Source organism: Geotrypetes seraphini, chromosome 3 (genome assembly GCF_902459505.1).
Source record: "Geotrypetes seraphini chromosome 3, aGeoSer1.1, whole genome shotgun sequence".
Lineage (NCBI taxonomy): Eukaryota > Metazoa > Chordata > Amphibia > Gymnophiona > Dermophiidae > Geotrypetes > Geotrypetes seraphini.
In genome coordinates this window covers 284,545,123-284,559,225 of record NC_047086.1, presented here as the reverse complement: position 1 = coordinate 284,559,225, position 14,103 = coordinate 284,545,123, and the positions used below count along the sequence as shown (strand labels likewise).

Here is a 14,103-nt window from a genome sequence, read left to right as displayed (position 1 = left end):
CCTGCATTCACCGTGGGCCTCATCTGGGGCAGCCTCCTTGGAGCGGCTGGGGCACGGGCAGTGTGTCTGGGAGGGAATGCATGGATGGGAGAACATCACAGAGGAGGAGACATAGGCATCCTGGGACTGTCTGCCAAGTCTCTTCCCTGAAGAAACCCTTTCTGGAAACGTCAATCGCTCCTCCTAAACTTACTTGCTCCACTTCATCACTGACGCTGAAACCGTAGATTGAAGACAAAGTTTTATTTTATTTTTCTTTCCAGCTTATGATTTATCTTTAATCTTATCTATTGTTTTGCCTTTTGTCTTTGTTTTGTTCTATTTCTATCATTTAAATTTCTCCAGAATTCTACTGTTCAACGGCTCCCCCTTCTGCTTCTATTCCTTTCTCTCCTCTCTTCTCCCTTCCAAAGTATTTAGATCAATGCTGTCTTGTTAAAATGTTTATTTTATTTTTATTTTTCCTCTAACTCTACTTTTCACTTCTCTATTACCCTCCAGGTACTTTAGTTAGATTGTGAGCCTTCGGGACAGTAAGGGAATTTTTCAAGTACCTTTCTTATTTCTAATCTTAATGTATATTTTCTGTAAACCGCTTAGAACCTAACGGATGTAGCGGTATATAAGAAATAAATTACATTACATTACATTACATTCCCACACATGGGTGACCTCCAAGCTAAGTAAAAAGGGATGGAGGGAAGTTAGCAATTCAAGAAAAAAGATTTTGCAAAACAGATTGGCCAAAATGGCCATCCCTCCTGGATAAAGTATCCAGACAGTAATGAGAGTGAAAGTATGATCCGAGGACCAAGTGGCAGCCTTGCAGATTTCCTCAATAGGAGTTGATCTGAGGAAAGCTACCGACGCTGCCATAGCTCGAACTTTGTGGCCCGTCACTCGACCTTGCAGAGGAAGACCAGCCTGAGCATAGCAGAACGAGATGCAAGCAGCCATCCAGTTGGAGATGGTACGCTTCGAGATAGGACGTCCCAACCTATTCGGATCAAAAGAAATGAAGAGTTGAGGAGATGTTCTGTGAGGCTGAGTACGTTGGAGGTAGAAAGCCAAAGCGCGTTTGCAATCCAAAGTATGAAGTGCCACTTCTCCAGGATGAGAATGCGGCTTTGGAAAAAAGACCGGCAAAACAATAGATTGGTTGATGTGAAATTCCGAAACAACTTTAGGTAGGAATTTAGGATGAGTACGAAGGACTACCTTATCATGATGAAAGACCATGTAAGGAGGATCCGCAACCAATGCTTGCAACTCACTGACTAGGCGAGCCGAAGTGAGGGCAATTAAGAAAACAGCTTTCCAAGTGAGGTACTTGAGGTGAGCTTGGTCAATAGGTTCAAAAGGAGGTTTCATCAGTTGAGCCAAAACAACATTAAGGTCCCAAACCACAGGAGGCGGTTTAAGAGGTGGATGCAGATTAAAAAGCCCTTTCATAAAGCGGGAAACCATGGGATGCGCATAAAGAGGTTTCCCATCCAGAGGCTGATGAAAAGCAGCAATAGCACTGAGATGGACTCTAATAGATGTAGATTGAAGGCCCGATTGGGACAAGTAAAGTAAATAGTCCAAAACCGACGGTAAAGAGGAAGACATCGGATGAAGCTGACGAGAGGAACACCAAGCAGAAAATCTAGTCCACTTTTGGCCGTAACATTGACGAGTGGACGGCTTCCTGGAAGCAAGAAAAACATCTTGAACAGACCGAGAAAATTGAGAAGGGTCTGTTAGGTAGAAAGGTACCAAGCTGTCAAGTGAAGAGACTGCAGATTGGGATGAAGCAAAGACCCTTGACTCTGAGTGAGCAGAGAAGGAAAAACTGGTAGAAGTAGAGGCTCCCTGGTGCTGAGTTGAAGTAGAAGGGAGTACCATGGTTGTCTGGGCCACCGAGGAGCTATCAGAATCATAGTGGCATGCTCCAACTTCAGCTTGATAAGAGTCTTGAGAATCAGAGGAAACGGAGGGAAAGCATAAAGAAATTGATTTCTCCAGTCCAGAAGGAAGGCATCCGCCTTGAGACGACGAGGCGAGAAAATGCAGGAGCAAAACAGAGGCAGTTTGAAGTTGCTGGGCGACGCAAACAGGTCTAACTGAGGGGTCCCCCAGCGAACAAACACCTGACGAAGCGTGGGGGAATTGAGCGTCCATTCGTGAGGCTGCAGCAGACGGCTCAAGTTGTCTGCCAGACAGTTCTGTTGACCCTGGATGTAGACAGCTCTGAGAAAGATGTTGTGAGAAATCGCCCATTGCCACAACCTCAGAGCTTCCTGACAAAGGGAGTGAGATCCCGTCCCTCCCTGTTTGTTGACATAATACATGGCCACTTGATTGTCTGTCCGAACCAGTACCACCTGGTCGTGAAGAAGATGCAGAAAAGCTTTGAGAGCAAGGAAAATCGCTCTGAGTTCCAACAGATTGATATGACACTGACGATCTGTTGACGTCCACAACCCTTGCGTACGGAGACCATCTACGTGGGCTCCCCATGCGTAGGTGGACGAATCTGTCGTGAGCACTTTCTGATGAGGAAGATTGTGGAACTGCAAACCTTTGGAAAGAATAGAAGAGAGCATCCACCAGCGGAGAGATTTCTTTAACAAAGGAGTCACCGTTATATGGCGAGAAGGCGGGTCCAGTGCTTGTTGCCATTGAGACGCCAGGGTCCACTGAGGGATGCGAAGGTGAAGTCTGGCAAGGGGGGGGGGGGGTCACATGAACCGTAAATGCCATGTGACCGAGCAGAACTATCATCTGACGGGCAGAGAGGGTTGAAAGTGAAGACACTTGCCGGCAGAGCCGACAGAGGGATTCTTGACGATTTAATGGAAGGAACGCTCTCATGCTGACAGAGTCCAGAGTTGCGCCAATAACTGAAGGGACTGGGCTGGAACTAACTGAGATTTGGGAAAGTTGACATGGAACCCCAGACTTTGAAGAAAAGAAATAGTCTGATGGGTCGCTGTCGTAACCTCTTGAAGAGAAGGTGCTTTGATAAGCCAATCATCGAGGTAAGGAAACACCTGGAGCCCTCGAGAACGGGTGGAATATTTTCAGTCGCTAAGGACAGGTATGTTCCCTGGAGTCCTGCAGAACTTGCCTGTCCCTCACAATTGAAAAATGTGACAGTAAAACAGCACCCTCTATTGGTGAGACTGTGGGTGGAGGACTCCTGCTCAGCTTAGAGGGAACAGTGCCAGCCACTACGACCAGACACTTGGTGAAACTCTGGGAGAGGCCGCAAGGCCAAAGGGAAGAACTCTGTATTGGAGATGAAGATTCCCCACCTTGAATCTGAGATATTTGCGAAAAGTTGGATGAACAGGGATATGAGTATAAGCCTCTTTGAGATCCAGTGAGCACATCCAATCCCCCTGATCCATGAGGGAGTACAATGTCGGAAGCGAGAGCATGCGAAACTTCTCTTTGACAAGAAATTTGTTGAGGGCTCGAAGATCCAGAATGGGTCGCAAATCCCCTGTCTTCTTGGGTACCAGGAAGTACCTGGAGTAGAACCCTAGATTGTGTTGGGAAGGAGGAATCTCCTCCACCGCTCGAAGGCGAAGAAGCACCCGAGCTTCTTGAAGAAGGGGGAGTTGCGAGGAACTGGAATGACACTCTCTTGGCGGGTGATCTGGGGGTACCTGAAGCAGGCGCAGAGAGTATCCCTCGCAGATCGTTGTCAGCACCCAGAGGTCCGATGTAATACTTTCCCAACGTGATGAAAAAAGGGAAAGGCGACCTCCAATGGGCAGAAGAGAATTTTGCAGGGAGGATGGAATGCTCAGGACCGGAACTTCAAAAAGACGGAACCGGTTTGGTGGCAGCAGGCGCCTGAGGTTTCTGAGGGCATTGCTGCTGCTGAGGACGTCGAACATAAGAACATAAGAAGCGCCATCTCCGGATCAGACCTTCGGTCCATCAAGTCCGGCAGGAGTCGTTTTCATGGGATATCGACGAGGTGGAGGCTTATATGCCCGGGCAGTAGACGGCTTGGTTTTAGACCAGAGCAGGGAAGCAAAAGAGCGCTCATGCTCAGAGAGCCTCTTGGTGGCAGCTTCAATGGAGTCGTCGAACAACTTATTCCCCTGACAGGGTAAGTTGGCAAGACAGTCCTGCAAATTTGGGTCCATGTCGATTATGCGGAGCCAGGCAAGGCGGCGCATGGCAACTGCAAAAGCCGACACTAGGGAAGAAAGCTCAAAAGCATCATAAGATGCCTGCAACATAAAAAGCCTCAACTGAGAAAGAGTCTGAAGGATCTGTTTAAATTCAGACAGACGGTGCTTAGACAAGTCTGGAAAAAAGGATGGCAATAGCTTCAAAAAATAAGATGTAAAAACATAATTGTAATTCAAAATTCTGTTCGCCATCATAGAATTTTGGTACAATCGACGGCCCAACTTGTCCATAGTGCAACCTTCACGACCAGGAGGGACAGTTGCAGAAATTTTAGATGGATGAGCTTTCTTGAGGGAGGACTCCACCACTAAGGATTGGCGAGAGAGTTGTGACTTCTTGAAGACTTTACAGGGGACAGTGCGATAACGTGACTCCAGCTTTGATGGAATAGCCGTGACCGAATAAGGTGTCTCCATATTGCGGATGAAGGTCTGTTTAAGCACCAGTGTCATGGGCAACCGCCAGGTCTCCTTGGGAGGATGTGCGAGCTCCATGTCAGCCAAGTATTCTGGTGTATATTTGGAATCTGAATGCAAGTCCAAATGAAGAGCTTGACCCATCTCATAGACAAACTTGGCAAAAGAGGAAGACTTGGAAGAAGAAGGTTCCTCAGGGAAGACAGACCTGGAACGAGGAGCCATGGAATAAGAGGGTGAAGCCTCACGTGAGTACTGAGACAGCGGTTCCAACTCCACTCTCACTATCACTGAAGAAGCCCCACTCCCAGTTTGTGGTGGAGTGAAGGAATGCTTCCTCTTCAGACCCCTCGAAGGGGATGTCCTCGGAGTTCAAGGGTTAGAATGCCTCGAAACCGGAGAGAGATCCCGACGCAAAGACCTCGAGGGAGGAGTCCTCGACCTCGAATGCCTCGAAGATAAAGAAGAAGCGGCGACTTTCGGCTCAGAACGAGAAAGTTTCTTAGAGGAAGTTTCGATATGCCCCGAGCTCTTCGAAGCGAGGTGTTTCGACGGCCTCGAGCGATGCTTCGGACGAAGAGTCTGAAGAAGAAAATCTCTTGCGAGACCTGCCCCGTGGATGCTGGATCAGGGTCTCAGGCTGGTCCACCCGAGGCAAAGTAGAGGACGGGACTAACTGAGCCACAATGGAAGAAATTTGAGGAGTCAAAATAGACTTGACCATATCTTCAAACATTGGCACCGAGACCAAAGGATTTGGCGTCAAAGGTGCTCCCGTGTGCTCCAAGGAGGGTGACCTCGATTTAGAGTATTCCCGAGACTTGGAGACACGTTTCGCTGAAGGCCTAGAGGACAGAGGCACACCCGGAGTCCCGGATAGCATGGAAAGAGACTCTGGAGGCTTTTTGGGCATGGTACCTGAAAAGGAAGCAGAAGACTTACCCCCAGACGCAGGCTTCGAGGCCGGGATCAAGGAGGCCTTCGAGGCCGAGGACCCTGAGATCTTCGAGGCCGAGGCCTAAGCAGGTGTCGAGGGCGAGGCCTTACCACCCGAGATCGCCCCCGATGTCGAGGTCTTGGGTCCCGAAGAGGTCGAGACAGTCGAGGCCGAGGTTTTTTCAGGCTCCATGTTGAATAGATGAATGAATCTGTTGCAGCAGCGGCGAAAAGCACGAGTCCGTCGAAAAGAAGGGAAGAGGGCCTAGGCCCAAGCCTGCGGACTCAGAAAACAAAAAAGAAACAAACTTTTTTTTTAAAACTTTTAAAACAAGAAATTAAACAAGGGAATAAACCCTGAGCACAGCGAACGAACAAATAGCAACCGCGGTGAAGAGAAGGCAAATTGCTGCAGAGCCAGAAGCACAAGTCTTCTCAGCTCTGCGGAAAACAATGAACTGAGGATCCTCACAGGAGATGCGCCCCCTAATTCGGGCGGGAAGGCACATGCGCATGCACGGTGCAGCACTCGAAAGCTTGAGATCTTCAAGTAAGTTTGCTTTCGAGGCTGTCCGCTGCGGGGCTCCGTCGGTGACGTCACCCATGTGTGGGAATATGCTGCCTGCTTGTCCTGGGATAATAAAATGCTCCATGTACTAAAAGAGGTAACGCTTTACTCCGCATATGTAAAACAAACAAACATTTAAGTGCCAAGGAGCAAAATGGACCTTTTCATATGATGGAGTTATATGGACTTCACCACCCATCAGTCAATCCTGCATATGATGAAGCAGGCAGGCTTAAATGAATTTCTCTAAATCAGGCAGACTAAGGGGTCTTTTTACAAAGCCGCACTAGTTGTTTTATCGCATGCATCGGATTAGCGCATGCTATAGCCAGAAATCTACCGCCTGCTCAAAAGGAGGCGGTAGCGGCTAGCGCGTGCGGCAATCTAGCCCGTGCTATTCCACACGTTAAGGCCCTAGCATGGCTTTGTAAAAGGAGCCCTAAATTCACCCTGTTGTCAATTACTACAGTATAGATAACTCCCAGCTTCAACTCTAGCCATTTTAAATCACAGAACAGAAAAAGTTATCTATTTTAAATGCAGGTGTAGGTAGGCCTATTCCAGGGCTGGTCAAAAAAGTATTAATTACGGGGCCATATCCAGCCACTAAGGTTGCCTGAGTTCCAAAAAGGCACATGTTATAAGCCATTTTATAAAGGCAACACAGGTGCCTATATGCCTTTATAAAAATCAGCTCCTATCAGCATGCAAATGCCTAACATAATCTTTACCTGCTCTGGAAAAGGTATAAATGTGCGAGTGCATATTTTCTTTAAAAAACAATCAGTCTGCCCAATATTCAGCACTACTGTATTTAACCAGCTAGGAATGGCTCATGGTTGGTTAAATAGCACTTAACCAGCTAAACGTTAATATTCAGCACAAGATGGCTGCTGAATATTACTGCTTAGCAGCTAGCCCGGACATTAGTTATGTTGTACGACATAGTCAGTTAGCACCAATATTCATTGGCTGACCATCTAAATTTAGCGGCCAGATAGACTTACTAAATAGCAGGTCTATATTTGGCCGCTATAACCTAGCTTGTCAGCTGATGAATATTGGCTTAACAGGCTATAATCAAAAGCAGCTTATCCCCTCCCCCCCAAAAAAAAAAAATTCAACACAGGTTGCTGGATACAGTCTAGCATTGAATTTCCTGGTTCACTGCTGATAGTTGGGCTGCCTCCCACAGTCTGAATATCAGGCCCAATGTGTACATCACAACTCAGCCTCTGTTCTGCTCAAAAAACAACCTTAGGCATGTCTACTGTACATGCAGATCACATAGAAGTAGGTAAACATTTTCTGTGCGCATTCTTTTTAGATTCATATGCAGATGTATATGAATCTCTGTGTGTGCAACAGGCTTTAAACACAATAAATATTTTTTTACAATTAACCCACACCATTGGTCTCCATACCTAAAGAAGGATATAAAACTGCTAGAGAGGGTGCAGAGACGAGCAACAAAGCTGGTGAAAGGTATGGAGAACCTGGTTTACGAGGAAAGACTTAAGAGACTGGGGTTGTTCTCCCTTGAGAAAAGGAGACTGCGAGGGGATATGATCCAGACTTTCAAAATACTGAAAGGAATCGACAAAATAGAGCAGGAAAAAACATTATTTACAATGTCCAATGTGTCATGGACAAGAGGACATGGGCTGAAGCTAAGGGAGAACAAGTTCAGGACAAATGTCAGGAAGTTCTGCTTCACGCAACGAGTGGTGGACACCTGGAATGCTCTCTCAGAAGAGGTGATTGCGGAATCCACCGTTCTAGGATTTAAGGGTAAGTTAGATGTACATCTCCTTATGAGTGGCATGAAGTGACATGGGTAAGGGTAAGCTAGATGTACTTCTCTTTATGAGAAGCTTAGAGCGATATGGGGACCAAAACTATGCCAGGGTACACCTGGCAGGGCCTCCGCATGTGCAGATCGCCGGACTTGATGGACCTAGGGTCTGTTCCGTAGATGGCGCTTCTTATGTTCTTATGTTATGTTCTTATTTCTTTAAGTGATGCCATACAAATAGCAAATATGAAATTAAACATATATCTTAATTTTATCTGTGGATTTTCATTAACATTAATTAAACCGATAGCATCCCTGAAAATCTACATAAAGTTAAACAGATATCTGTTTTTTATACAGTTAGCTTATAAAAACTGATCACATGGAAACTTACCTCACGCAAGGTGATAAGAGTTTTTTTATCAATATAGGTCCTTTTTACAAGCTCCTTGTTTTCCATCTCCATCTCTTTCAGCCTTAAGCAGGATTCTTTAAAAGTATTTGTTTCCTTATAAAGTGATTTGTTTTCTTTCTCCAAGTTAATGATTTTTACATTGTTATCTTCCAATGTACCATCTTTAATTTCTGCCTGTTGACGCAACCTTTTATTCTCTTTCTCAAGCTGCTTCTTGTCTTTTTCCAGTTGATAGGTTTCTTGCTCTAATAGTTTATTTTCCTTCTCTAATTGTTCTAGCCGTTTGCTAGAGATTTTTAACTCTTCTAGATTTTTTTGCATGGCTTGATTTTCAGACTCTAGGTCTTGAAGTTCAGTTTCTAACTGCTGGATTTTCTTGTTACTGTTTTCTAAGGCCTTCTGCAGACGTTGATTTTCTGTGTCTAAACCTTGATAGCTGACTTCTAAGCGTTCGGTTTTTTTGAACGAAGCTTTCATAAGATCAAGACTTTTTTTAAGTTGTTCCTTTTTATTTTCTAGCTCTTTATTTTCTAATTCCAATTGTGCCACCTTGATGTTAGTGCACTTTAGTGATTCAATTGTTCGTCTCAGCTCTAAGTTTTCCTCATCAAGTTGAGAATTTTCTTTTTCTAATGACTCTAGCTGAAAAGTGACATTCTTTAGATTATCTAAAGTCTTTTTCAGTCTTCTGTTTTCTAATTCCAAGTTTGAACTTTCTTGTTCCAAGGCTTCAATCTTCTCACAGGTAATTTTTAAACTTGTGATCTTTTTTTGTAATGTCTCATTCTCCTTTTCAAGATGATGTAGCTCTGTTTCAAGCTCTTCTACTCTTTCTCCTTTTTCTTTATAATGTTCTAATTCTTTCCTGATTTGCTTCTTTTCAAATTCCAGCTTGTTCAACTTACTACTAGTCTCTTTAATAAATTCGTGGAGAATTTTATTTTCTTTTTCAATATCCTTTACCCTTGCTTCAGCACTGATTTGTGACCTTTGCCTCAGAGAAGTTATAGTTTGATTCAAATGCTCGTTCTCCTGTTCCAAACCTTTAATCTAATTTATAGAAAAACAAAAAAACAAAAATTAGGCTAACTTTTCAGAATGTGTATATTTTAGAACAGAGTAGGTAGGCAGAGGTAGTAAGATGAAGATATTTAGATAATATTACTCTTATAATACAGGCTCCTTTAAATTAAATCCCTATTATAAAAAGTTATTTTTGTAATGGAACATACATAGGGAATCACAGTATATAATATAAATGGCACAAAACCATTTCTAGTACTTAGAAAGAAACTAGACCTTTAGGGACCAATTCTGAAAGCTGTTTGCAAAGTACTTGGACATTCTTAGTCCATATACTTTGCAGATAATTTGAAAAGGAATATCAATTGTGGTGATTCTTTTGAAAATTAGCAGCCACAACATATATTTAATTTGTTCCTCCTCTCTGTATAGGCTGTCAGGGGGTGAGGAGTACAAAACATCAATTGTATTTGAAAAAAAAAAAGCAAGTGCTATTTTGCTCTTTCAACAAACATCACATCTCTGAAATACTTCTTTTTACCCAACAACTGTTGCATTTAGCCTGCTAAAGGGTACTATTCAGCCAAGCCAGAGAGAAAGTTACCAAACTGCAATACAATAATACATTTTACAACAGTGATATTTACCGCAGATGTTACTAACCTGTATTACTTTCAGTACTACAAATTAATAACTCCTGCAGTAAAAACAGATTTGCTTTGCTATAGCCAAGATTATCATGCTTTTCAGATTGCAGTATACAGATATCAGGCTATTCTGCCCCCATCCCCACGGCTAACCACCCCTGTGTCATTCTATAAGGAGAGAGGGAAGAATCAGAGTATGAATGGACACAGCCACTGACCCTCAAGCTTTGCTTTGAAGAATGCTGGTGTACAGGTTGAGATAGACACTAAAGAATGACACGGGATAGTTTCCCGTGGTTTTCTGCGGAGACGGGGATAAATTCTGTCCCCATGTCATTCTCAAAATCTGCCATAATCCAACCTCTGACCTCCACCCCCTATTCAAAATCCATCTATACATCTGTATCTACCCGTGACAACCCATCTCTCAATCCCCACTCTGGCATCTAGTAGCTGGGCAGGAGCAAGTCATCGGTTGCTACCCCAAGCATTAGTTTCACAAGAATACCGCAAAGAGCCATGTTGCCAAAGGCAAGCTCCCTTATTTGGCAGCTTGACTCCCTACTTGCAGTATTCTTCCAAGGGTCAACTTGAACCCAGGCAATCAATGATAAAGAGTGACTGGAGACTGTTCCTGCCCCCCTTCCCACTAGACACCAAGGAAAATTGTGCGAGGATACAAATATATAGATAGGATATCAGGTAGAGGTCAGGGAGGACAAAGTTATTTACCTATAGCAAGTATTCTTTGAAGACACGTAGATTTTTTTAGTCCTACTACTACATTTTAGGAAATTACTGAAAGCTTATTTATTTGTAAAATTCCTGGATAATTGATGCTTTGCACTTCACAGTCCTTAACTTGTCAACTGCATAGAACTGCAAGGTTTTGCAGGATACAAATACATTTTTATGCTTTGTTATATCTGGATGATATCGTATCACGGAGCCTGTACAAGAATGCTCACCAGCTTGTAAACTACAACTTTTTAGAACATTGTACAATGCATGCACTAGTCTTCCCACTTGCTGCCATCATGTGGGACTTAATCAATCTAGTCTGTAGCTTATAAAATTCAACTCCAAGGTAGGCAGGTATGTTAGACTATTTATCCTGCTATCCTTGAAGAACACTTGCTAACAACATTGTTTTCACTGATGACAAGCAGAATATATTCTTACATCAGAAATCCTTAGCTACTAGGCTGCTTTAAAAACAAACAAACAAAAAAACATGACCTACACAGTTCTGAAATTAGATTCCACGAGTCTCCTATTTATTTTTTTAAAGCAGACTCAAACTGAAAGAAAAGGACCTAGGTGGGTGGAGTTGGAATCTAGATCCTAGACAGATTGTAAAAGACTGTTTGACCAAACTGACTTCCGCGTGGAGAGTCCTATTCCAAACAGTAGTGAGATGTGAATGAATGGACCGAGGACCACATTGCACCTCTGCAAATTAACTCTGTGGAGACCAATCTCAAGTGGATTACTGACAAAGCCATAGGTCTAACTTTATGAGCTATGGCATTATCCTCCAGAGTCAGCTAAGCAACACAGAGAGGTTATTTTGGTAAGTTTCAGAAGATCTGGGGACCATTAGCAGATTTCTGTAATGAATGATATCATTTTCCCATAATAAATTATTTGTTAGGAAGGGAGGTGGGTGGGTTTTATTTTTATTTTATTTATCTCATAATATATATGTATTTGTCATTATTTTTATTATAATTGTAATTTGTATTGGGAGGGGAGGGAAGGGAGGGTTTTAAATTTTAGTAACAATTGTTATACATATTATGTAATACATACATTTTCAGATATTATTGTACATGAATTTAGAATGATATATTATATTTACAGTGATACATGAAGGAAAATCAAGTGTATATTTTATGAGATCGTATAATTTTCTATGATACACTTGTTGTAGTATGAAAAATGAATAAAAAATTTAAAACAGAGTCAGCTAAGCCTGGGAATAAATGAAGGAGATGCATTATTTCCAATTGCCCAGCAGATTGCATTTGTCATTAACAGTCCCCATCCTGTTTGCATTAAAAAACAAACAAACCCGCACAAAGGTGGATGGGCTAAGGGCTTTAGTCCGCTTCAGATAGAAGACCAAGGCTCTCCTGTAGTCCAAAGTGTGCTTCCACCTTTGTGGGCATAAGATCTAGGGGAAAATGATGGCAGAGCAACTGATTGGTTAAGGCAGAATTCTAATGCTGCTGTAGGAGGGAACTTAGGGCTAGATTCACTAAGCTTACTGTTGTTGGGCAATCTGTGGGCGATCCATGGCCGAGTCTTGCTGGGTGACCAATTCACGAAACAGTCCTCATGCAAATTATGTGATCAGATGCACGCCCCACACCGACCCCACGGATCACTGCAGAGCGAACCAGACGCATGAACAGACCATCTACTTTGCCTGTAGCTGTGATCCGCGCTCTCCACACAAGCAAGGTCAAAACAAAGGGGGAGGGGTGGCATAGGTACAGACAGGTCCCGAAAGGAAATTGTGCAGGCAGAATGGAACAGAACACGCTTTGCAGCCAGACTACGGAACAGAAAACATTTTAAACCTGCAGGTTAAAACCATGGCCTGGCAGAGAGCAGGGAGATTTCAGGGCAGCAGATAGAAGGAGAGTCGGCAGGGACAGTAAGTGACTGGTCCTCAGGAGTCACTTCTTTTTGGATTGGCAAGCCCAATCAGTATTCCTTCTTCTGTTTAGTGAATAGCTGCCTTCCTACTTATGCATGACATTTCTCCTCATTTGCATGTGTGGATCAGTTCAGGTGCGGATTGGATCAGGCAGGTTAGTGAATCGGGTCAGGGTAGGAGAAGGCTCTCAAACTGGTCAGGACACGATCAGTGAGCTTAGTGAATCTAGCCCATAGGCTGCAAGCACACAAGGACTATTCTTGAAAACCTTAGTGTAAAGTGGATTAGCTACTAGGGCCTGCAGATGACTTATCCTGCAGGCTTAAGTGACCACCATCAAACAAAGGACCTTCCAGGTCAAGTACTTCAGAGGTGCATTAGATAAGAGTGGGAGCCTGCCGGGACAGTTAGGGAACAATGCTTGAATACCTGAATAATTTGTAATCAGCATAGAATTGTAGAATATGCGGAATATAAATGATTATATCTAGTTGCTCAAAATGCGCTTTCATTAGCTGGTCTACTATGACGTTGAGATGACATGACACTGTAGAAGACTTTAAGGAAGGCTTCAATAAAGCAAGTCCTGCATAAAGCGATCAACTAAAGGCTGAGCAAAGATGGGTTTATTTTCTATACAATAAGAGTTAAATGTATTGAGGTGAATCCTAGTGGAGTTTGTCTTGTGACCCAATTCTGACAAGCTTAGAAGATATTCAAAGCTGTATGCATGCACAGCGCGGTCTTCCAAAGATTTCCAGAAAGTTGCTGGAAAGTGCTTTGCACAGGACTCCATCTGATGACATCAACTATATGTGGGAATATCGTGTTCTGCTTATTCATGGAAAAAGTTTAGTAACTTAGAGCTACATACAATTAGAAATGGACTTCTTATTAAAAAGCAACCTTAATTTATTTTATTTTTTTTTTTAAATCTTTATTCGTTTTCATATCTTACAACAAGTGTGTAATATTCAATCAAAAATAAATTTTACAAATCACTTTATTAACCTTTATTAATATGGAATAACTAGAGCTTTTTGGACAGAAATTAGATAGTTCAAAGTCTAATAGATGCTGGCATTGTCATCTTGAAGCGGGGATGTGGGATCATCTATTATACTATTGACCTTTGATACTTAAATTTTGGAGATCCATCTGGAATTAAGTGAACAATTTATTGGAAAATCCAGTGGCATTGACGTACGATATCATTCTATTTGGTACGTTAATGAGAGCTAATAGCCAAATATCGGCTCGGAATAATAAGCTTCTCTTTATAATGACAGGGGTTGCCATACAACTGATATTGAGGAATTTGAAGAAATGGGATAGGTTAAATTACACCTTTTGGTGGGAGTCTCTTAGTCATATTTTCAAAATGGAACGTCTGGGGGCGTGGCTTGGGAGCGCAGCCAGATGACCAATTTTAAGCCTCTATTTT

General features: G+C 43.0%; 1 protein-coding gene across 4 annotated transcripts in view; it reads right to left on the bottom strand.

The window, feature by feature from the left end:
- The window catches only part of CCDC88A (coiled-coil domain containing 88A), a 612,058-nt gene that overhangs the window by 313,208 nt on the left and 284,747 nt on the right, over positions 1 to 14,103 (bottom strand). For all 4 annotated transcript variants that reach the window (XM_033936818.1, XM_033936819.1, XM_033936822.1 and 1 more), the window contains one exon: positions 8,304 to 9,374. In XM_033936818.1, coding sequence (XP_033792709.1) covers positions 8,304 to 9,374 — 1,071 coding nt within the window. The remainder of the gene's footprint in view (positions 1 to 8,303; positions 9,375 to 14,103) is intronic.